This window comes from Talpa europaea (genome assembly GCF_964194135.1).
Source record: "Talpa europaea genome assembly, chromosome: 5".
NCBI lineage: Eukaryota > Metazoa > Chordata > Mammalia > Eulipotyphla > Talpidae > Talpa > Talpa europaea.
Window position 1 is genome coordinate 98106409 of NC_140071.1, and position 26247 is coordinate 98132655.

At 38.8% G+C, this 26247-nt stretch overlaps 1 protein-coding gene across 1 annotated transcript in view; it reads right to left on the reverse strand.

The window, feature by feature from the left end:
- Positions 1-26247, reverse strand: part of FRAS1 (Fraser extracellular matrix complex subunit 1) — a gene marked incomplete at its 3' end in the record, with an annotated part of 442801 nt that overhangs the window by 247108 nt on the left and 169446 nt on the right. The window contains exons 3-6 of the mRNA XM_084232972.1: positions 18291-18398; positions 11267-11359; positions 3989-4148; positions 2097-2230 (exon numbers count right to left, since the gene is read on the reverse strand). Of these exons, the coding sequence (XP_084089098.1) occupies positions 2097-2230; positions 3989-4148; positions 11267-11359; positions 18291-18398 (495 nt within the window). The remainder of the gene's footprint in view (positions 1-2096; positions 2231-3988; positions 4149-11266; positions 11360-18290; positions 18399-26247) is intronic.

The following is a 26247-nucleotide window of genomic DNA, read 5'->3' on the forward strand; positions in this document are numbered from 1 at the left end:
GTGAGTAGACCAGCCGAGGTAAGAAGTACTGTCACTTCTGAGCTGTGGTACTTAAACAATTTACTTAACCTCTCTGCACCTCAGTTCTACCTACTGTAAAATAGAGATGAAAGCCCTACTTCATAGTGTTGTTAGGAAAATTACAAGGCTTTTAAAATTAACCACCATTCTTAGTTTGACTTTATCTTATCCTTTAAAGCTGACAATAGAACTAGGGCTCCAGAGAGCAGAGGTGGGGTGAGAGTGTGAGGAGGGAGAACAATGAACGATGGTATATAGGGGGACTGTGGGTGTCAGTGGTGGGTATGATGAGGAAACAACACCTGAGTGGGGAGGTCCTATGTTTCTAAAAACACAAACAATGACATAAACCCTGTTACCTCAATAAAGAGAAATGAATGAATGAATAAAATAAAATCAGGGTGAGAAGGAAAGCAAAAAACAAAAGCAAAAACAAAACAGGACAAAAATTAATTACCATTACCATATGTAATGGTAATTTAATACTAAATTCCACAAATGTGGTGATGCTGATGGCGATAACGCCTCCACCAGAAATACTAATTCTACAATCCCACTTTACATCATCAAAGCATCTATTACTTCATAGTGATACGAAATCATGAAAAATGGTTCTAAATTATCAACAGTAGCTGTGTAAAAATATATTATGATAAAAGTATAGATATAAGGATCTAAAAATGATTAAAATCAATCTATTTCCAAGACTTCAGAATGCTTACTTATCAATTAGTTCTGCAGTATGGTACCAAATTTCAAGTTTTTAAATGAATTGTGTATATTAATGAAAACTCTAGGGGAGTACTGTGTTTGAAGAGTTTATATTTAATTTTTTTTAAATGTGAACTAGTATTCGTGATTATTCTAAATTTAACCTGCTAATATACAATCTGTGGTTAAGTTTTTAAAGATGTATTAAAGGAGGAGACTCACAATGAAATGATTGCTCCATTCCTCCTCCCATCTCTCTAAATTTTAAGAGTGGCAAACGCTTAAATATACCTCTTATACAAAGGGACTAAACCCTGATGTGTATAAATCAAAATGCACTAATGCTGCAGTGCTCTTCAAGTGTAAGACACTATGCAACTCTACTAAGAAACTCGTTTGCAATCTCAAAGCAAAGACAAGACTTTGTGATGGATTGGGAGACAGGACATGAGCACGGTGGTTGGTACAATGTGGTAATACAATCTAGTCTTTCAATTAGATACATTTTCCCGTTATCTGTCATGTAGCATTTCATGTTTAATCGCCTTCGTCTGCCTTTTAATATATTGCCCAATTGTCACAATATGCCATGTTATCGATTTTGTTTTATTTGACACAAGTACTACTTTGTATCAACTAAATGTTGCTTCCAGCTTTTCCTTAGATCTAAAATGAGCTATTTTTCTAGTGAGACAAACTCCTTTCATTGTTATCTGTCAATTGCCATGGAACATCCATAGGAGCCTCTGGAAGAATAAAAAAACTATAAAATGCCATACATACCACATCTATTTGCAATTGATTTTCTCTTCTAAATTTGTGTGAAGAGCCCCATTTTTTGAAAATCAAATCAGCTTTAAATGGAGAATAAGATCCCACTATTTTAAACTTCCCCAGAGAAAATCCTTTGTTAATTTCAATCATTATCTTATAAAAATCAATAGTGTACATCTGGATAATCATGTTTGAAAACATGGATATGTCTTTAAAAAGCAGACTACAACTACGAATTAAAAAGCAATAACAAACCTGATCATATTACTGAATTTTCCACATGTTTAGCTTGACATTTTTGAAACATCTGCAACGAGAGCGGGTGGCATCTTTGCTGTACCCTCAAGGCTCAGCTTCATTATGTAACAATTAGCCTAAATCGCTGGTAATTAGACCTATCTATAACTTCTAAGTGTAAAAGAAAAGTCTCAGGAGTAGTCTCCACAAATATAAGGAAAACAAAACAGACTTGTTTCTTGTTCTAGTAGTTGCGAGGCTTGCAACTACTAGAATCTCAGAAGAGACTCCCAGTTCCTGAACACTGAAGCTAACGGTCTGTGAAGGATCCACTCTGAGGCTGTCTTCCTTACCTGGTTACAAAACAGAGGCTGACACTGAGCTGTGAAGCACTGGGTGACCCCGTTTCTACACACACATTTGGCACACCGACTCAATGGCCAGTCCTCCCCATCCTGAAACACACGGCCTTCATAGGAACAGGGTTCTGAAAGATCAGAGAAATAAGGATTAATGAACAATTGCACTTGCTGATCCAGGGCTGATGACACAGATGTGTAGGTTCCAAAGGCTCAGTGCAAAGAACAAGGCCCCACACTCAGGGCATTACAAGTTCTCAGTAACTTTCCAGCTTCCCAATTCACTACAGTGGGGACCTGGGTGCAGGCGCCAGGAAGTGGCCTATACCCCAAGTAGCACAGTGAGGTCCTGGGTACCTGTGGGGTTCTCCACAAAGCGGAGGAACATTACAAACTTGACAGGTTGAGAAAGACCACTAGCTGGGGATGGGGGTGAGAAGGAAGATTTTTGTCTCCTGATTTTAGAAATAGGAGTCCTATATTTTTATTTTGTAACCAGAAAGTTATGGAGTTGGTCCTTGCTTACCCTCTAATGTCTCCAAGCAAAATGTTTCCATATGTCTTTCTCATGGAGGGCCAAAAAGGCAGGCCCCAAAAACTTCAGAGGGAACCCTATAAACACAGACAGCCCATTCCTTATTCCACCTCAAACTCTGCTTGCAGGATTATTTGACCCATAGATGCATTTGGTCCTTTTCTGGTGGGTAACATCTGAAATGCATAAAGCAAGCACTCTACTTTCATAATTTCCTAAGCATACCTTGTAGTACCTGGAATGAATCTCCAGGGTACATGATTGCTAGGAATGGAACACCTGGATATCAGAAAGAAGCCAAGAATCTTTATAAAGGGAGTAAGGCAGGGCCTCCCTGGTGGTACAAGGGGTTAAGTCTCAGCACTATGAAGCTATCCACAGCCACTGCAGCATGAGTTCTATCCCTGGCCAGGGAGCTAACCCACATGGCACAACAGACCCCTCCTGACTTGCCCACTGCTCCCCTCAGCAGTGTATTTCAGTCAATCCATCTGTTCTGTTCTCTACTCTGTGTCTGGTGAATCCTCTTACCCCCCACACCTCTGGCCTATACCCCAGTTCTTGTATGCATAAATAAATAAATTTTAAAAAAATAAAGGGAAAAAGGCAAGAATAGAATATAGCTTCCAGGAGCTATTAAATAAAAGAATAATTCTAGCTATTATTTGTCAGCAATGACAATAATTTTTATTTATCACAAAGTATACACTATATACTTATCAAAATAGAATGATACATATATCCTTAAAATGTAATAAAAGGGGAATATGGTCAAAGTATAGATTCCAAGGACTGGACCTGGAAGTTTCCCCCAGGTTGCTGAACCACACCTCAGGCTATTTGTAGCATAATATCCACAAAGAAGCTGCAATAAAGATAGATGAAATATCTGCTTCTGGTTTTGTGTGTGTTGGAGAAAGATATGTCATTTCAAAGATCAGCCAGCAGAAGTAATGCTGATGATACTACAAGGAAAAAAGAGAAAAAGAGTTGTTCCTTCTTCCCTCATCCGAGGGGCAGGAGGAACTGTCTTGGCCTTATGGAATTGTACCAAAGGTTCTTGTCTCTCTTCCTCTCCCCTTCAGGAATTATGAAATGCAGAGGGATGCAGCTCGCCAAGACAAACAAAATAGATCAGAGACCTGTAGAATCCCAAGTTTGGAATGAAACTTAAAGATCTGTTCCAACCTCATTTTCTTCAATGTTGCTTTCTGTCAAGTGCAAGGCTTTATTTTGGTTCCAGTGGGCATAGGTTTAGGGATCTTTGAACCATATTGAGGGAAAAAAGAGAAAAGTTGGGATGCCATCAGGTGAACCTTAAAGGCAAAGGTTCATACTAGTTCATACTCACTCCCAGGGCCCACGCAGACTGGGCAGCAGCTTCCTTCAGGGATGAATTCCAGTTCTTGGTGTCTGCAGGACAGTGGTGGGCAGGCCCGGGGGGTGCATCGGACTTCCCCATGAGTGCAAGAGCACACACTACATGGGGAGGAGACCCACTCTGTCCCATGCTGTATGTTAAGGGAAAAAAGTAAAAGATTATTGTCAGAATGTAGGCTTTCATTGGCCACTTTCTTATACAAATGAAGGATGGAGCTCAATTAATATGGAAGAAAGCTCAAGACTTGCAAGTTTGAGACCAAGGTTTGAAATGTTCCAAGTTAGAAATCAATTGAAAAATTAACTTTTCTATTATCCCCAAGATTTGAAATTTGAAAGTTTTAGAAAGGCAAAGAAAGGAAACAAAAATCATCTCAAAGACATACTTTAAAAAGTTACATGAAGCCCAAAGTAAAATACAAACAACATGTATTACACCTATTAATTTATCATAATGATGGCATTGTTTTCAATAGCTCTTACTCTGAACCTGCTTCTTTTCTCTGCCTTTACTATTCACTCACACTAGTTTCCATGCAATTCCTTCCTCCCCAGCACCAATGTACCAAGTTTTCAGGGTCTTGGGGTAGGTGTAAAAGCCAGCAGGTGACTCCTGCTCCATCTAGATCTCTCACAAACTACAGAACAATTTATTTCCCTTAAGGGTATTCACCCACACACGCAGAATACCCCAAATCCATGTTAAGCTGGGATATGTTTCCAAAAGCTAGCATTGTCTCAGTGATCTAACAGATTGATGTTTTGAGTTACATGATTTCCTGAGCACAAAAACTTTAAATAAACTGCCTTTAGATATGATGTAGACAAGGGGGTGAATCCTGACTATAGAAAGCAACAAATTGTGGATTGCTTAGAGAAGCAGCTGTCAAAATAAGTTCTCAAAAGTACAATGGAATAATGGTGACTTTTTATAAGATGTAAGAAAAATTAACCTAATGAATGCAATTTTACTCCTATAACCTTTTCTTAAATATCACTACCTACTTTCCTTTGTCTCAATAAAATGTAGCCAATGATGTGGCAAAAATCATATCTAGGCTTCCATTAAAAACATCACACAATCCAGAGGCTTAATCACTTATATATAATCTGGATATTACAACTGTGTCACTGAGAAGCATAGAAAATAAATGTTTTTTTGCTTCTCCTCAAGCCAACATTCAGAATAATTATTCATCTCTCTCAAGCACAAAAGAACTCTGCCTCACGGAGACAAGTCAGTAGCCCTTTTTTCTGCAAATTGTTGCCAGGTTGCAAGCGTGCCAAGTCTGACATTCTAGAATTACTAATAACCTGCTGCTATTATAGTAATAGGTAGTCACAGTGATCCAGTAACTTGGGAGCCAAATCCTAACTTTACTATCATGAAGATTACTTCCCTTTAGGTGGGCATACTGTGAGCACAACAGGGCAATAATGCATGTAGGCACTGATTTAGACAAAGCAAGGATTTATTTGGCCACATGCATGTTCTCAGATTCTAGTTCTACCCTCTCTCCCTTGGGGCCTATAGGACAATACAAATTAATGTTTGTAAATCTCAGCTTTCTGGTCTGAAAACCTGAACAGGTATGATAATATCACATTACATGAGGCAGCCTATTAAGAACCAGCAAGAGCCATGGCAGGAAGAACATGCTGGATCCTCTCCCTTCATCCACTCTCTCCCTTCTCACATCTATGTGCCAATTGTGACTGCAGGAATGGACATAGATGCAAAAGCCAAGTCCTCTCCCAATAATTTTTATTTCTACTCTAATGAAATTATAAAATTTCAAATTTGGTACAGCATATAAATGGGCAAGACCACAGTTTGCTAATAAACTACTGGCTAATAAAAGATAGGGGACAATTGACCTTTATGCTTTGAAAGGTCTAAGCATAAAATGAAGAAATTATAAGAGAAAATTTTATAGGCTGTGGTGTGTAAAAATTTCTAAGGTCTGTCAAAATCATATTATAGACAAAATGAGAAGGCACATGACAAACTGATAAAATAATTACAAATTATATTAATTAGAACTGTACTATATAAAAATCATTTAAAAGCAATTAAGAAAAATAAATCCCAACATAAAAATTAGATCCGTAAGTTTATGAAATACTCAACATTATCCACTGAAAAGTAACACTAATTAAAATGAAATTATAAAATTGGATAATATTGTTTAATATCAGATATGGGAAGAGTTTAAAATTCACAGTAACTAATGCTGATGAGATCACAATGAATTGGGATTCTCCTACAAAAGCCTTCCCTTGCTATAGCACCTGTGTGGCCCACTCAAGGTAATCACACTTTAAAAGAAAATGTACTGTGATATTCCTCATGGATTTATTATTAGACACAGAAAACTTAAAATTGAATTTATTACTATATATATATATATATATATATATACATCAGAGCTTCAATACTCAAAATCTTTCAATGTTTTGACCTATTCGTTTCAATTTTAAGAAGTTATCTGGATAAAATGAACAATATATACAAAAAAATTTTAAATACAAGGAATTTCATGTTCTTTATAGTGAAAGTGGAAATATTTTCCTGAAACTTGGAAGCTATCCAAATGCTTAATAATAGGAAATCATGTTTTCTAAATGCGTACTAGGGAACTATTTACAACATAATGTTATGTGAAAAAGCAAGACATAAATTGTATACACAGTATAATTACAATTTTGAAAAAGCATTTATATCGATCTATCTATCTATACATCCATCCATTCATCCATTCATCCATCCATCTCCGCTGCCACCCCCACCTCCCAAAGCTGAGAGAATAGTAACAGTGACTTTCAGATTTGGGGGATTATTAGTGGATCTTTTTCCTGCTGGTTTACTTTTCTGTTTTCCAAATTTTCACCAAGGAACATTTTTTATATTTGTCATTGGAAAACAAATTACTGTTTAAAACATGGAATGAATCATTTATTTATCTTATGTAAAAATCTGAAGGCAGTATATAAAACAACTGGAATTTTGCTCTATTAAAAGTTAGGAGATTTCTTCTAAACATTTAGACATTTCACTTCATTAACAAGCACTTGTTTTTGCTACTGTTAAGAAACACTACTGCTTCCTAAACACTTGCAATCACACCACCTTTCAAAGAGAGACCACAAAAATTAATTATAATAACCTGTCAATCACCAAAGATTTTTCATCTGTAAAATGAGAGGGCTGTATTAGCTAATCTCTTCAGTACCTGAAAGCTCTCTAATGATGTGAATCTATTATCTAACGCAAGAGACATAAAATTAAGCAGGGATGCTCCCTTTACAATAAGCTTGAGAATTATGGGAATTGCAGAGAACATTTAACAGGGAGACTCCACTGCTTGATGTCAAACCACAGAGGAAGTTCCAGATGGTGACCAAAAACTGCGTAGTGATGGTGAGGAACTGTTTTAACCTCCCTCTGGGGGAAAAGTCACATAAGTCCCTTCCATTTCCACCTCCTCTCCTCTCCCTACAACAGTGACACCTCTTTCGCCAGAAAAAGACTAGAGATTCAAGGGTTTCGGCTGTTATAGATTGTTTTTTCACAGTGTTCTACAGACCCATTAACAAAAGCTTTACTTCTTATTTTTTTTTTTATAAACACTGTAGCAGCAAAGACAGCTTTGTAAAATCAAGGAATAATTGCCACAAAAAGTAATGCTCTCACCAAGTCTCAAATTTAGCTGTGCCATTTAACCTCATTAATACCTTTTGAAAACATGAGACTTCTGACACTGAGCAAATACACATTTGGCAGACAACATCTTAAATATATTCTTTTGCACACCCAACTAACAAGTCGGCTTGGCTGTTGACATAAGTCCAAAGGAAAGATAAGGTCATAAACTATTTGCCTGTCTTACTGACAGAAGAAAAAATATAATTTTTCTTCACATAATTTGCTCCTGTTATGAAGTTATGGTTCTAGAATACTAAATATCTGGGACTGTTCGGTGAATATTATAATTACATCCTCTACTTTGAGGAGAACAAGGCTGCAGAATTCAATATTCATTTCTCCCTCACACCCATAAATTAGTTCTCCTTTTAGCCTCACAGACAGGCAAGGCAAGCCAACCTCTCTTCATTCCTCTGCTCTGTCAGATGCAGGCACGAGTGCATTGCCACGTGTCACTTTATTTTCCAGTCAATCTTAGGCACTGTCTTTGCAGATTTGGCATTATCTGGTACTGGGGTTCAATTAGTACAGTGAGGAAAAGGGGGTTTAATGCTTCTCTCTCCTCCCTTTCACTGGCTAATTTGTGGGGAAAAGAACAGAGGAAAAACATTCCAACACTTTTGGAAAACATATTTCAGACCTGTCGCCCTGACTGGTTGGCAAGGCTGGCAGAGATCCAAAAGTTAATTTGAAGGGAAAGCTTTGGGGAGGTCATGGATAAAATAGCCCCCCAAATGCAGGCTGTAATAAGTCCATACAAAAATCTCAAATTACCTGGCGGCAGCCCCAGAGGCTCAGTGTTTGCCTCACTCCAGGAAAAGTGTTGGGACTTGTCTTGACTTGCTGAGATGCCAGTTGCCTAAGAGACTGCCAACTCTGCCAGCGTGAAGGAGGTCCCCTCATGCCTCAAGGCTATATTGCACTGAAGATAGCCTCCTTCTGGTGCCCCAAGCTGAACCTACCCTTGACCTTCCCTGATTTTAGCCCTATTCTCTGGGGACAGTATTACTTCAACTGATTTCCCTTCTTTCAGACTCACTCCTTTCTCAAGCCTCTTCTTACACCCCTCTCTCTTGAGGGAACGGTGCCACTTCAGAAGATTCCAAAGTTCTTAAAACAGCAGCCCTTTTTATTGCTAGTGGGAAAAAGTCTCCATAACCGATCCTTTGGGATGCAAGCCAGAGGTTAAAGAGAAAGAATTACCACTACTCAGCAGAAGAGGAAGGTGCTCTGGAAACTGCTTCCCAAACACGTTGAAAGGGGGTGGGGAAAAATGGTCTCCAAGATTCAAGGGAAAAACCCAAGTGGTGACAAGGTGAAACTCACACCATATCCAGGCCACCATTTAACCCTCTCAAGAAAATGAACAATGTTAAGAAGGATTTGGCAAGAATCTAGAGAAAGTGAAGAAAGAGGAAGGAAGGACAGTAAAACAGCATCAATTTAATTCTATTGAGAATTAACTAGAGAAGTTATTATCTAAACTTATGCCAGACTACTAGGCATGTTTTTTTCTTCAAACTATAGTTCCTGAACATTCACTCTTTTTCTCGGTTACATCAAGTACCAGAAATACAATTATAACATTTTCGGAGGGAATACTTTCTAAAAGCTGCCTATGGGGAAACAACACATAGACAGGTTTTTATATAGCTTAGAGTTTTCTATGTGATTTGCTACAACAGAAAGAGTGACCTGCAAAGAAGGCATGGAGAAGGGGGCCCTTCTGAACTCTTCCAGAAAAATTGGGAGGCCATGCAGATTTCTAACTGACTCCCCAGCAGGTCTGTGGTCCCAGAATCACCTAGCCACAGCCATACAAGGGGTCAGTGAATAATAGTCCTGAGGCCAGGTCAAGGTCAAGCTGGAGAAGAGATCTATCATCAAGTATGTATTCTGAGAAAGGTTCAGGGATATGTGCCACAAGACAGGGGGCTAGGGGGCAGGGGTGGAAGATCACTGTAAAGATATAGAAAATATTGTCAATGTTCTCAAACATATTAAATAAAGATTAGAAATCTGCAAATGAGAAGAGTTATCAGAGTGCTCTCTGCAGGGACTTAAGAATGCTGAGTCCCCATGTCTCTGGTACCATCTCTTATGTGAGATGTCTGCTTTTGCCCAGTTCCTGACCTTATTTGAATCCTACGTGCTCCTTCACTTGAAAAATTCAGTTTAGTGGTTTTGACCCACACCTATTCCCATCACTATGAACTGGCATTATTTCTATACCCACCTGCCCGGCCATTCTTTATGTTTCTCAGGGGCGCTTCTTTGCAATGTTTGCACCACCTGCCCTAACACAGACTAAATCGAGCAGCACAGGCAATGCGGGGTATGAAGACACTTCCAATGTAGACCTTGCTCAACTTTTCCAGCAATACAGTGTGCAGAAGTGAGATAGTGGCTTCCTCATGTAATTAGGGGACAGTGGCTCAAGTGAGATGATCTGCCCCGTGGGAAAAATGTACTGTACTCACAGGCCTTTAGGGACACACACTGAATAGCACCCTAGAGTGCATATCAAATCCTTCTAACCCCTGCTCTCTCCTGAATGGGTAGAGACTTTAACTTTGAGAAAGTTTTGTATCAGATGGAAGATGAGGATTAAAGCAAACAATCTCTTTCCATCACATTTAACTTCTCCTGTGCCTCTGGGTCACATTTAGACATGATTGATGAACTTTATCCATTCCATTTTCATAATTCCTATTATAAATCCTCCAGTGAGACTTTATATTCTTTATTGAATATCTCTAAATTAATCCAAAAGGCTCTGGAATGAGGAAGGATAGATAATAAAAGAACTTCGCAATCGATTTCTAGAACTGATGGCTCTAGAAAGGATGGGAGAGTAGGTGAGTATTTCCCTCCTAGAGTAAATTTGGCCATGCCTGCAGATTTGGAGAATTGGGGAAAATACAATATCTAGTGGGTGGAAAATACAATATCTAGTGGATGCTGCTAAACATCCTACAATGCATAGGATGGTCCCTACAGCAAGGCCTAACATTTCCTAAAGTAGTGAAGTTTAGAAATTCTCCCCCAATGGAAAGGTCCCTGGATCAGGAGTAAGAAGACCAGAGTTCTAGTCCATGATATACCACTTAGTAATGTGACATTGAGCAAGTACCTTAAGCAAGTACCTCATCTTTTTCAAACTGAACAACAGATAATAACATCTGCTATACTTTCCTACTAAGGATTGCTTGTAACTATCCAGTAAAGAGATTTATGTGATATAAAAAAGCAAGGTGGTCTTTTTATTATTCAGCATCACCTCTTCAACATCAACATTCTAGGACTGATCTACACAGACACAAATTCAATCTATCAATATTTACATGGGACCTATGGAAAAAAATAGGGCCATCTTAATCTCATTCAGAAAACCTAAATAACCACAGAAAGTCAAATGAGCCTTCAGTCCTCCCCAGGCATGCCAAAGAAAAAAATGTCTATGTCAACACATGCTTAGCATTCAGTTCTCCCTTGTCAATGATGTACAGACACAGAATCAACCCTGGGTCAGAAACCACTTACCGCATGGATTTCCTTTTCATGATGGCAAGATCCAGGAGTCCTCACCACACACTCGGGACAGCACTGGTTGGCGGGTATTTGAAGCACTTCTCCCTGAGCATTTTAAAAACAGCTCAGTGTAAAGCAGCAGCAGCAAATACAGTCACAGCAGTTCATTGAACCCAAGTCATCTTGGATTCACTAAATCTCAGGAGTTTTCAGGGGTGACAACAGCAGACAGGCTAAACCAAATAAACTAACAAAAAGGATTCTCCCTGTCAAGAGGTGCTTCCCTTAAAGACAAAATGAAACCCCTCGTGAAAGTTATTTCTTGGAAAAATGTCTACATCTTTTTACATTTAATGAAGAAAAGAATTTTCGTCACTAGCAATGCTCCATCCGAACGTCACACAAGATAAGCAGTCAGGGTGAGAGAAGAGTATTTCCCTAGAGTGGCTACTTCCTCTCTATCAGGGGTAGAAGAGGTGGGAGGGGGGTAGTAGCCACAGAGCCTGCAGGTCTTCTAGCCACACTGTCTAGGCTTGAAGCAGTCAGCAGCGGGGAACTGAGGTTCAGAAGCTCACATTTACCTGGGAATCAGGGGAGTCAGGCCATGGGACAGGACACTGAAGAGAAAAGCCGGCAGAGGAGAGCTTTGTTGTGGAGGCATCATGTATACAGTGGGGAGCTGGGTATGATTCCTGGACTCCAGTAAAGATCTACAGGGCTTCTGTAACTGCAGTTGTATGTCCTGTTAAGATGTGAGGCTATTGGGCCTCCCCGGTGGCGCAGCAGTTGAGCGCTGGGCTGCGAAGCTGCCCGCAGCCTCTGCAGTGCTGGTTCGATCCCCGGCCACTGGCGAGGGTCTCACATAGCGTGCAGTCCTCTCCTGCCGCCCGCTGCTCCCCTCAGCAGTGTACTTCTGTCCTTCTGCCTGTTCTGCTCTCCGCTCTGGCTCTGGTGAATTCTCTCACCCTCCCACGCTCCTGACTGTACCCAGTGCTTGCATAAATAAATAAATAAATCTTAAAAAAAAAAAAAAAAAAACTCTGTTGGTTTCTTTAAAAAAAAAAACAAAAAGATGTGAGACTATTAAGACAATGTGCTACCATGTGATACCCCAGGATTTACTGGGATGTTTGTCACATGAAACTATCATTTGCTGTGAAAAATCTGTTTATAGAGTTTATTAAAACAAGCAACCCACAAGCAAATATTTGTCTCTAGGACCCAATGCATATAATATGTATATAAATATGTAATGTAATTCAACAACAACCTGATTAGGTAAATACTATTATTAACTGCACTGATGTTTGCAGTGGAAACCCCAACATGTAATAGAGTGTTCCTTTGCACAGCATCATCCTCTATGTACATATATTTTCCAGAAATTCTGAAGAGAATGCTTATTCTGAAAGAGCCGATTAAACAGTCAAGTTTCTAATTGCTTGTGTCTCCTTCGCTGTCTCTATTTATCTAGTTACTTACTCTATATGGATACAGACTATAATATGGTTACAGGGTGGATGAGTGGGTGGGTAGGTGGGTGGATGGATGAATAGATGGATGGATGGATGGGAAGTAATGTCACAATAATATGACTGGTTGTTTCCAATCAATCCCTGAGCAACATATAAATTGTGAAAGGGCTTTTTAAAACATTTTTAAATGATAGGAACACAAGGTATTATTAACAATAATAATAATTTAGTTTAGGATACACTGTGATTCATTAACTTGTGGCAAGAAGTAATGTAATTGTGCCACCACAGATTTGTATCAAGATAATGATTCATACTCTTGAGAAACACACAGGAAAACTGCTTATCTATGTGATGCATAGAAATTCCACTCAGTGACTGACCCAGGCCTAAGGTTCCTGTCATGGCTGTGCCACTTACTAATTCTGTGTCTTTTAGCAAGTGAATAAACCACTAAAAGTCTATTCCTGTATCTTTAAAATGAGAACATCTGACTACATGAATTCTAAAGGCCTCTTCTACTTCTATCATGCTATGGTTTATTATTTAAAATAAAGAATCCAAATACACTATAACATATTCAAATGATCTGGAAGTGGAAAGTTTCTTAATGTTGGATCACTGTTCCAACCCTCACATTTTAGAAATAAGGAGTCACCTTGAGTTCATGTTCTCAATTATGTCATTCTTTCTTATCAATATCACCCACAACTTGCTGATCATTCCTTCATACACATGCACTAAAGACTTAGCACCTGGCTCTCAGTATCTTTTCTACCCTATGTGTAGACATAATTCTGGACACTTTCAATAGCCACAAAAGTGATCAGTTGAACATTCAATCCTTGTATATTCTTAACCTCCTCAATTCAACCAACATTTACTCCACTTCACTTTAGCTCCCATGGCCATGGTCAACCTCTGGACATCTCAAGCCACATAATTCTATACCAGAAATATCCAACTCTCTGATTCTGAGTCTCCTAGACTTTAGTTCTCTCTTGGCCCCACTCCCACTCATCTTATCTCCTTCAGGGATATCCTTGAGCACTTCTTTTCCTTGCAGTCATTCATTCCCCAGCTAGTCTTGTTTTCCCATTTGTGTTAACCTAGATGGCTACCATTTCCTGTATCTCTGTTGTTTCTCTCCATTAGCCTGGTAAAACCCTAGTTCTGTACCTACTCCACAATTTGCCTTATTCTCTCTTATACCTGACTGCTAAGTATTGCTCAGAAAATCAATCTACCACACACTTTGGTACTAAGGGTCGTGAAACCCTTACCAAATGCTTTACCTCGACTTTGGTCAGGCCCATCTACCCACACTTAGAGTTCTTAATATTCATTATTCTTATCTTGTTCACACACCAAACCTCACAGTTTTCATATGACAAACTCCTTAGGTATGAACTTCAGTACCCTGTTCCTTTTCTTACTTATAAATTTAACTATATCGATACCCATCCATGGCTCCTTCTTTCCACTTTTAGGGCGTGAGGTCCTCCCCACCTCATGTGTTGAATTCTGTACATTGTTTTCCAAAACTATTTTTAATAGTTCTCTCTTTCTCACTCATTCTTTCTTTCTCCCTACCCCACATCCCATACCTTCAAATTTTCTCCTTCTAAGTCATCTCCCTCCTATGGTGATCACATCTCTCACGTTAATATCAAAGTCAAAAACAAAAATAAAACCCTCTCTCTTCTCTTGTTGGGTCATTCTACACATATTGACTGAGCATTTTCTATGTGCCACACACAGAGCTATTTGATGGACTGTAAGAATGAAGAAGACACGCTTCCTACTTTCAAGGAACTAAGAGTCTGGAGGAAGAAGCAGATAAAAAAGCAGCTATGTGCAATACTGGCAAGGGCTATAGCAGCTCAAACACATGCTCCATGGCAGCACACAGGAAACTAGATAGTTGGGAATAGGAAACCCAAAGAAATTTCACAGATGTGTTGTTTGCTCAATGTCCCACTTCTCTCCTTCTACTCTTACTGAAGCTCCCTGAAAAACTAGCCTTTGATTTTCCCTCTTTTCCCCACTTTCCATTCACTCCTCAAGTCTCTGTAATATAGTTTCCACTTCCTGACTCCACTGACACCAACACCCCAACACCAATCCAGTCACTGGTGGGATATATGTGGCCATTGCCAATGCATCACATTAAATTCTTTTCCCTCATATTCTCTTACTTATGATCAACACTGTTGATATAAACTCCTGGAAACTCTACTCTCCTAGTAATTATAATACTGCTCTCTTCTATGACCATTTCTAATTTCTTTTCTCTCTCACCCTGTCTTTATAATGTTCCTAAATATCTCTCTTATGCCCATTTAGACTCTCTTCCCCACATTCCAGCCTTATTCTTTTCTCACCCTATCTCTTTGGATGAACTCATTAATTTTAAAGGTTTGCACTATTATCTGTCTGCTAATGACATCAATATTATATGACCCTGTGTTCTCCTCAGAGCTGACGACTCACATATCCAGCTGCTTTCTGACATATCCAGCCGACTCTTCCATGGACGCTTCAAACTCACTATGTTCCAAACTGAAATCATCATTTTCCTCCCAGGTGGGGTTCTTTCTTCTATGTTTTCTTTATCAGTGGATGGCTCAGCTAACTAGTCACAGACAGAAACATGGCAGTCACCTCTTCTTTCCTTCACTCTACTATGAGGTTATCCCTTAAATATGAGCCTGCCCTTTCCACTTGCTCCCTTTACTACCAGTGCGCTAACGTAATCAGCTTCTCATCTGGCCTCTTCATTTCTAGTAGTATGTATTAATTATTAAAAACCATAAATATCTTTCTAAAAGAAGTTGGCCATTCTATCCATATACCTGAAACTTTACTAGCATCCTTTCATCTTAAAAATAATATTCCAGGGCCTCCCTCATGGCTTAGGCAGTTGAGCACAGGGCTGTGAAGCTGTCCGCAGTCTGTGCAGTGCCGGTTCCATCCCTGCCGGCCTCAGAGCAATCCACATGGCAAGCAGACCTCTCCTGTTTTGCCCACTGCACCCCTCAGCAGTGTATTTCGCCAGTCTGCCTGTTCTGTTCCCCGCTCTGTCTCTGATGAATCCTCTTGCCCTCCCACGCATCTGGCCTATACCCCGGTTCTTGTATAAATAAAATAAATCTTAAATAAATAAATAAATAAAATTCCAAGCACTATATTACACCATACAAGGCTCTCTATAAGCTTAAACTTACTGATTCTCTAGAGTCATCAAAATATATCTATTGAGTGTCCACCATTGTAAATGCTGGAGATATGCGGTGAATAAAATAAATATCAGAGTATGCCAAATAGTAGGTAGTGCCGAGAAGTAAAATAAAAGTGTGAATGAGGGATAGGACATGTATAGTATGGGGTAGAGATTTGGAATTTTAAATCAAATGACATTCAAACAAGACAAAGGAAGTAAAGGATCTGTCTGTATAATTATGATGAGAGAGACAGAGAGAAACACTCACAGAATTTCAGCAGGAGCAGTAAAATGAAAAGCCCTATGGCAGAATGTTCCTGGCATATCCAGGGAATAGCAACAGGTTTGGTGTCTGAAGCAGAATGAACAAGAGAGAACAGTCAATTAATTAGAGGGGTATAAGACTACTTTACAAGACATTGTGAGGGCTTACTTTGAGAAAAGGTGCCATTGGAAGTCACTGGAGGCATTTCAGGAAGGAAGCAAAACGATCTCACTTAAATTTTAATAGGATTATCTTGGCTGCTATCTCAAGAGTACAGTGAAAAAGGCAAGTACAAAAACAAGTGAAACAAATGAAGAGGCTACAGTGAGAACGCAGCAAAGAATGAAATGGGTGAAACTGGAATAAGAGTAGAGAAACTGGGTCTGGAATGTACTATTTAATGAAGGAAGAGCTGAGGGATTTGCTAATGCCCTAGATGTGGGATAAAAGGGAAGCAAGGAGTCAAGGATGACTACGTTTTCTGGTCTGTGGAACTGGGAGAAGGGACCTGCCATTTAGTCCGACGCAAAAAAAATAGGAGAACAGCAAATTAGGAAGGGACATAATTATGTTTGGTATGGAATAAGAGTTAGAAACATCCTCTGTAAAGGACCAGATAGAAATACCTGACAGTAATATTTTAGCCATTGGGGGCCATCTATGATCTATAGCACAACCACACGATTCTGTTGTAGTGCAAAAGCAGCCAGAGACGACTCATGAACATATCGGTATCCTGTGCTTCAACACTCATTTTTATACACACTGCAATTTGATTTCATATAATTTTCACAAAATGAAATACTTTTCTGTTTACTTTTTCATCCATTAAACATGTAAAAAAAATTTTTTTTTGCTCATAGTTCATATAAAAACAAACTGTTAGCCAGAATGATTCTGCTGATGTCTGATAGAGAAGATGTTTCATTTTCGGCACCATAATCTGTCTTTTGACATTAATTCCCAGCCTCTTCCATGATAGCAACAGTCAGTCATATGAAGAGGAGAAGTCTCGTCTTCAGGGAGCTTACACGGCCAATTCAGCTTCTGACCTGACTTATTCAGCAGCTAGAGAGCTTTTAGGAATATTTTCCCCATAAAATAGAAAGCCCTTTGATACACAAAAAAAAGTTATCAAATTTACCAAAATGTGGTGTTCAGTCAACTTCTCACAATTACACCCATGCAGAAATTGAATAACACCTTAAAGGTATCAGAACTTTCAGTCCAACATTAAAAATAAACAGAAATGTATTAGTATGAGATGGCATATAGAGTCAAGGTTAATTATTATTGATGAGAAAGGACTGAAAAAATAAACCAAGTAGTGAAATTGACAGGACACTTTTAAAAAAATAATTGGACTGCTCTAGGGAATGTCAAATGTAACAAACTAAAACTTAAACTTTTTTTCTTAAAGATTCACTTTAAAAAAGTTCAAGCAAAATAATTGTGCAGTCAGAAAATACAGAAAATTTATAACAAAGGAGAGAGGAGAACATATTCTTCATTGAACATCTGGTCACTTATAGGATTTTCTGAGTCAACGTCTTTCCTATGAACTGAGAGAACCCAATGACAGCACAATAATATAAACAGTGGCAGGATGAATAATGTTTTCAGAAAATCATCTTTAAGAAGTCAGTCCTGACTTGCAATACATTCAATGGCTTGTCAATACTGTGGTTAGTATCAATAGCCTTGGCAACTGTCAGACCCACAGAAAATCTTAGGCATCAGTTTAGTAACTATATAATCATGGTTTAGTTGCTTTAAAATCTCCAGGCTTCTCTTTCCTCATCTGTAAAGTGGGGATAAAAATACCTACCCACAGAGCATTAAATGGGATCAACCTTTCTTACCCTTTACCTGGGTGTCTGGTCCAGAGTAAATGCTCAATAAAAAGAAATCAAGATAGTCATAGATAAGATATATTAAAATTCCCTCCCACACTTCATAAAGCTTCCAATTAGGGACTGGGATAAACGTCAAAACCAGATGACTGAAAAGATGCAAAACCCTATCCCTCACTGATATTACCAACAGATTTAGGATATAATTAGGATACCATACCTTCTCAAAGGCACACTGAGGGTTTCTGCAAACAGCAGGTTTGCAGATAACAATATCACCATGGCAACGACAGTTCTGGCATGAATCAGGCTTCCAAATTGTGGCATCCTGCAAAGAAGCATAAGCTCGGAGTTAAGAACTGATCAGTTAAGGCATGAGCACACAAAAGCAGCACTGTGAATGGCCCCACTGCCTGAACAATTAAAAGGCAAAGGGAAGTCACAGTCACACACAGAGCTTGCTGGTCACTGATTAAACCTCAAGAGGCAATAAAAGCAGTATAATCCATTTCACCACAGTCAACCCACGTAGCCAAAGACAAGGGCATGCAGCAGAGAGTTGTCGATACTAGAGCAAAAACCATCGATTGTCCTGAAACCTCAGGAGGACAACTTCTCCCTGACTTGAAGTTTCTCTTTGCTATAAACTAGCAGAAACCATTGCGGCATATTTAAAGGAAGCAGCTTTTGTCACTCCATACTATCAGCACCTTCACTTCCCTTTCTAGCTCTTTGTTACTTACATACTCTAATACTCAATAGAAACAAGAAGGATGTAAGTAGTTTGATATGTTGATCACATCAAACCAACATATCTGATGGCTATTATGTGTCCAGCTGGGTACTAGGCACACTGGAGTCAAATGAACCATAAATGTAGGCACCATCTGTAAGGATCTCACAAATTATTTTATTGTGAACACCAGGTTACTAAATAAACATAAACTGATATTATGTTAGTTCTCCACAAATTGGAAATTTATGGTCATAAACAGAAATCCAGTGAAAATGAACCCAGTGTAGAAAGGTTATAAACATTTTTCCTACTTCCCACGCTCCATCATGCTGAAGCCATATTTCAATTATGCCCATTTTGAAGTAACTTTGAATCCAATTGTCACATAAATCCTACAGAGACCAGTTTCTGTCCTTTGAATGTTGCTCTGATGACTTTGAATTGAAGCAGTAAATTAAATCAGTAAAGTAAAACTGAAGGCAGACTAAAGTAAAGATACCATTTTCCCAGAGATTTCCTAGCCCAAAACTCCTATTTATAAGAGTTAGAAACAGCCATACTGTTTGTGTTTTAAACACCAAACTTCCTTTAAGAGGATTACCCATGTTATTCTCTGGTTTAAAACTATCCCACAGCTCATCTTTGCCTCTGATGAGATAAAGAGTAGACACCATAACCTGGCACTCATCTCCCTCCCTGACCTTGACAAATCTCACAGTCTGGAAACTCACCCCTCATTCAAGTTGGTCAAGTTACTGGAGAGCACCAACCTTCTCTTGACTACACATCTACCATTCCCTTCTGGGATCCCCACTCCTCCTTGACTCCCCCAGATACATCTTGCAAACTAATATGCTGGTTTCCAGCTTCAATCTCAAGGAAGAATCATTTCCTAACCCCTAACCCTGTGCACTACACCCCACTCACTCTTTACCTCAGCTCTGTGGCCCTACTGTTTTCTGTGCACACCAACAGGCTTTATTATGCTTATTCACATTCCTGTTAGTTTTACTGGACCAGATGGTAAGCTTTTCAAAGCAGGCACTGCTTGGCTGGCTCACTGTAAGTTGTTCAAAAACCCAGGATTCATAGTTTCTAAGTTGTTTAGTGAAAGCTTTTTCTTCATTCATTTGTCATCCTTTTTTCTTCATCATCCAATTGAAGTGCTACTAAAGTACCTTGTGGAAGAGTGAAAGAAGGGTCTAAATACCTATGGAGTCTTCAGAACTTTAGAATTGACCTGAACTGGGTGAGCAGGGGAGATTGGTGGGTGCCAGCAACAGAGCTTTCGCACCAAAATGCAGAAACCATCTGTGGTGGTTAATGTTGTGTCCACTTGGCTAAACTTTCGTATTATGGTGCCCAGATGAGTCAAATACCAGTCTAAATTTTGCTGTGAAGTTACTTTCAGGTGTGATTATCATTTACAGTAAGTTTATTAATTAAAGGAAATTAGCTTCCATAACATGGATAACCCATATATAAGCAGTTGAAGACCTTACGATTAAAAACCAAGGTTTCCTGGAGAGGAATTCACTCTCAAGACTGTAAAATGGAAGTTCTACCTGAGTTTGCAGGTTATCAGCCTGCCTGACAAATACCAAAATTTCAGATTCAACACTGCAACTGTCGGACGTGCAGTTCCCACAATCTCATGAGTTAATTCCTTATAATAAATTTCTTCCCTCTTAGGGAATATGCCTCAATCTCAGACTCATTTAAAAAATATAAAAATATAAAATATATTTGAGGGCCTCCCCGGTGGCGCAGCGGTTGAGCGCTGGGTTGCGAAGCTGCCCGTAGCCTCTGCAGTGCCGGTTCTATCCCCAGCTGCTCCCCGGCCACCGGAGGAGGGTCCCACATGGCGTGCAGACCTCTCCTGCTGCCCGCTGCTCCCTCAGCAGTGTACTTCGGTCCTTCTGCCTGCTCTGCTCCCCGCTCTGGCTCTGGTGAATTCTCTCACCCTCCTGCGCTTCTTACTGTACCCAGTGCTTGTATAAATAAACAAATAAATCATTAAAAAATATATATATATATATTTGAGTGGCTAATTCACAAAAAGTCTGAGTAAAGTAATTGAATACTAGAACCTGACTTGGAATATCTGGGTTTGTTTTTTTTTCTCTTTATTGTTATAAGACATTCACCTGAAATTGGTAATAGTTGGCAACTTTGTTAACTCTTAACCCAAAGAGCAATGACAAGTAGGTAAGAAAAAACAAATTTCATTCTCAATGACAAATTCACAAAGCTAGTGGCTTTCTTTTATTGATCATTTGTCTTATACTGACACCTCTCGGAGCTGGGGGTACTGATAGAGGAGGCATTTGTTATTTTGGAAGAGGGTGACCAAATTTGTTTTTCCTCTGCCATCATCCTAGAGGACCCAACAGAGAGGGCAAGAAGTGGCATCCATGCTGCACTAAGCACTTACATGCAGTACAGCAATAGGAACTAGCACAGTCCTTATGACCATTCTCACTTCACAGAAAGCAAGAGATTGAGCAATTCATCCAAGTTCACAACACACTGTGAGACCTGAGTGTGTTAGGCACTGGAGCCAGGCCGCCTGGCTTGAATCCTGTTGTCACCACTAATATAACAGCAAGTGTGTTAACAAGTTAAGGTGTCTGCTTTTCAGATTCCTCACCTGTAGAATAGGATGATAAAGTACTTATCTCCAGGGGTTATCTCTGGGGATCAAAGGAGATGATATATTTAAAGAGATGTAAAAAATACCTGGAACTTACAAGGAGTGAAGGGCTCATTATTTTTAATCCCAATGCTTTCTACAATTCATAGGTATGTAGCAAATATCTTATAAACATTTCCTTTTCTCAGAGTAAAAATAGCCCCATGAAGACCTTGACTTTCCCATCCTCCCGCTGTTTTACACAGGTAAAACAGGGAAAAGTATTACTTATTGGAGATCCTTGTACTGAAAGATCCAAAGAGCTGGAAGGAAGGAGGACTGAATCCACAGATTTTATTTTCAAAACTAAGGTAAGGGAATAGCCTCTGTCTCACTAGAGCTATGTAACCATGAACCCAGGTCTTCCTTTCACTCAGACATCCACAGCCACCAAGGCTCCATGTACTCCCGTTAGTTCAGTATGGTTCCAAGGCACCAGTCATCTTCATTCTTTTGGAATCATCAATCCAACACTAGGAATAGAGTTTATCTTTGTACTTCAATTATTTTCTTAGTGACCCAAAACTCCAAAACAAGTCACTTTTTAGCAGCTCTCAATTATTTGGGCTTGGCTTACTGAACTCTAAACAGGAGGTGCTAAAAACATGGGATAATTTTTCACTTTCATTCATAGAAACTTGATTTTTCTTTGTTAATTCAAAGTTGAATTTATCTGGGTCCAAGAAGTCTTCCTGAATTTGTTTATATTATCTGTCTTCCCACCAGACTCTGACTCTTCAGGGAAGAAAATATCATGTTATTCCACTTTGTATATACTCTTCCTCCAGCATGGTGCCTGCGTGAATTCATTAATGAGTAACTCACCCTCAAGAAAATATCTATGTGAATGAATGGAAATACCCCATTTGATGCAAGAACTTGACAACATAATGTTTAAGTGACATCACCATAAAATTCCCATAATTTTGAAGGTTATTCACTGGTATCAAACTATGTTTGAAGAAAAAACTTTCTTTATTGAAGCATTGGACTTGTCAAAATACCTCACATTGATGTCCTCATAGAGTAAATAATCTATGATTTATTTTTAATAAAATGAGCCTTTTACCAAAGCCTAGATAGATGGCCATATATTCTTCAGGCCTAACAAATTATGAATCAATTTCTATTGTCCAATAAAATTGCTTTTATGATGGTAGGGATACTAGAGTACCTCAATAGCTAAAACTTTGGATAAAGCCATAAAGTCCAAAGAAATAACATTATAAAGTAAGTATTACAGATTTTCTATTACTACTGCAATTCCATTACTTTAAATCTTCTTTCAATCTAAGACACTCTGCAAAAGAAATAGTTTTAAAATAGTTTTGCACTATTTATTCATAATTCACTACAATATAAATTAAAGGATGAGATTACAACAAACCTAAAAAAAGCAATCAAACTATGACCTGTCGAAACAGTTTTTAATATTTTAATAGTATGTGAATAAAATATTCCTTCAGAAAATACAGGACCTCCATCCCTAAATATCTTAAAATAATAGCAGAGTGCCTCATTAAAAAAAAAAAAAACTTATTTCATTTAGCTAAGTATTTTTTTAACATTTGATTAATGCAAAAAATAAACAATTACTATTTCTCACCAGTACTCAAACTTTGGGGGGAAATTTTCTTTTAGTATTCTATAAGAACAATATATCAGCTGTCAACATGATTTTTTTTCATCTTACTCGTACGGTAACCCTTCATAAATTATTGATTAGTTTCTCTCCTTTCAAATTCCTTTGCTTTCTTAGATCAAAAATGAGAAGGAAAGAATAAATTCTCCAAAGCTCTGCTTTCAAGTTAATAAACAGTGTAAAGAATGTAGTATCTTATGTAATGAAAATACATTTTTGCTCATACAAACAAAATATTAAAGAAACCATAGTAAGTAAAGGGTAATCACGCCTGAGTGTAGGTTCTAGGTGATTTTGCCCCCTTTATCCTTATCCATATTTTCTATTTTTTCAATAACATATATAATTTATGTTATCTTATAAAGTTATTTTCGAAAGATATGGTAGAAGAACAAAAAAATGTGGTGCCCTTTTCCTGCCAACCATAAGAGACAAACGTGGATTTCAGAGTTAAACTGCAGCTGAATGGACGTAAATAAAACCACTTACCAAATACAATGTAACAGTGAATCACTTATATAAACTCCCTAAGTTATCCCCAAACATATCTATACTCAGTAAGATTTTTAAAAATTGACTGTGTTCCCTACTTGTCCTTCAAAGTAATGAAAGGTCTGCAGCATTCAACTGGACTTCATATCTTCATTTCTAGAGGTTCATTTTCCAGACACGTCTGATTTTCAGGAAAGATAATCCATAAAAACGGGTTCTTTGACCCGGCCCCAGTTAGGGCAGGGAATAATGGTTCTTGTTTGTCAAGGAACCATAAAGAAACGAATCAATAACTTTCATAAGGTTATTTTAGAGTTCAATTCTTTCCCCAAGTGACCTTCTCTAGACAGCTTAGATAAACAATACCTTTTTCACTTGGTTTCATTTTAAAGTTCATGTAATGCTCCTCATCCAGGTCCAAATAAAAAGGAGCAGAGGACAGTTACAGTTAAGAAAAGATATGAGTCCTTGTATTTACATTTAATTCAATAAATACAATACAAATGCAGTACCAAATAAAAGAGAAAATAGTGAGCCACTTGCTGCTTGAGACCATTTCACAGGTTCACTCCATGTAACACCCATGTATGGAGTTTATTGTTTTCCACAGCAAGGACCGCAATAATTTTCTATTTCAGCATCCCAGGGCAATTCGTTTGTACCTTATCTCCTCCTCCCGCTGTCGTGAAATGATAAACCTGAAGGCATCAGCTATAAGAATATCAGCATGGATACAGAAACAAAACTGTGAATCACAGATGAAAAGAGAGCTGCTATATATAACTGAAAATCTCTTTGTTCAGTTGGCTGACAAGAGACACTGAGCAGCATGGCAAGTTAACATCATATTCTTGTACATATGTCTTCTTAGAATAGCACGGAACCATGGGTGGAGGCAGGGAAAGTGAAAGGAACAAAGGCTGCAGGTGCCAGAACTTGCCCAGGTTTCTCTACACACTCACCAAGCAACTGCCTCCCCACATCCTGAGACCAAGCATCCCTAACCCGATTTGTAAATGAGGGAAATGGGCATGAAAAAGTCCAACAAACTGTCCGCAGCAAATCCAGTGATGGGTAGGTCTGGGATTCAGACTCATCCTTTTTCTTCTATGCTGTCCAGACACACCTCAGAGATGTTATGGGTTTGATTCCAAACCACCACAGTCAAGCAAATATCATAACGAAGCAAGCAAGGCACATGAATTATTTTCTTTCCCAGTGCCTATAACCGTTCAATTTACACTAGACTATAATCTATGGAGTGAGCCATGGCATTATGTCTAAGTAAACCATGTGCATAGCTTAATTCAATGTGCCACAGAACCACAAAATAAGCACATGTTGGAAAAATGGAGCTGATAGTACTTGCTTGACTCAAACTTGTCACAAACCTTCCATATTTAAAAAAATATAGTTATCTGTGAAGTACAATGAATAAAATACAATGAAACAAAGAATGCCTGCAGCCCAGTGGACTATGGTGGAGGACTATGGGTACCGTGGTGGTGTAGATGTAGTGCAGAAACCTGTGAACCTGTACCTCTGAGTCATATATAGTGTGGCAAACCAATGTTACCTCAATTTAAAAAAAAATAAGAAATAAGTCAATGCTATTGATACATTACATTGTACAGTACCTACCATTTCAGATCATCTTTCACCTACTTTCTCACTTCAATAGGCCAAGCAGGCAAGGCACACTAGGACAGTGGTGCCAAATTTACAAGGGAAGGGACTATGAGGCTTAGAGTCTTACATACTTAACATATTCGCTGCACCTACAACAGCACATCCCCATCCCTCTTAGTTTAATTCCCACATCCTCCATGTCTCAGCTGAAACATCACTTTCTCAGGGAGGCCTGCTCAGCCTCCCTCCCTGACTGATGGGTAGTGATGCGTAAGTCTGGGATTCAGACTCATCTGACTGAGTCAATAGTTTCTTTCCTCATGTTCCCAAAGGGCCTCTTGCTTTCACCAAGCCAGGCTTATATTCCATTTACACAGAAAGAAAAAGAACATGGGCTCCTTCTGGGCATTTTCACATCTTTTATACTGCTTCCTGAAATATTTTGAGATGGATATTATCACCATCCCCATCTTACACATCAGGAAACGAAGTTTCAGAGAGGTTAAACAATATTCCAAAGCATGTAAGTGATGGAACCTCTATTTGAACCAGTGTCCATTTGATTGTGAAGGTTATCTTCACATTGGTATCCACAGCACCGGTCTATGAATGCAGGCTTGCATGCCACACCAACTTAAGTAGCAATGCCAATAAGTACAGTGGATAAACTTGGGTTCAAAATTGATTCAATTACTTCCTAGCTTTGGGACCATGGATAATCTCTTAGTCTCCATTTCCTAATATTAAACTGATGGTAGGATAGGACCCTTTAGGGTAGCAGTAAAGAGGAAATAAGCTCATGTACTTAGCACAATGATTGAGCCAGAGGACGCACTCAATAAATGTGGGCTGTGAGTTTGGTCACTTGCCACAATCTTAACCAGTTTATTAAAGTACTTTCTGTGACAGAGGTAGCATTGGTAGCCTTTAGAGTTTTAGAAAATCCCTTCAGCTTGGAAGATAAGGAAGCTGAAGCTTCCTTCCAC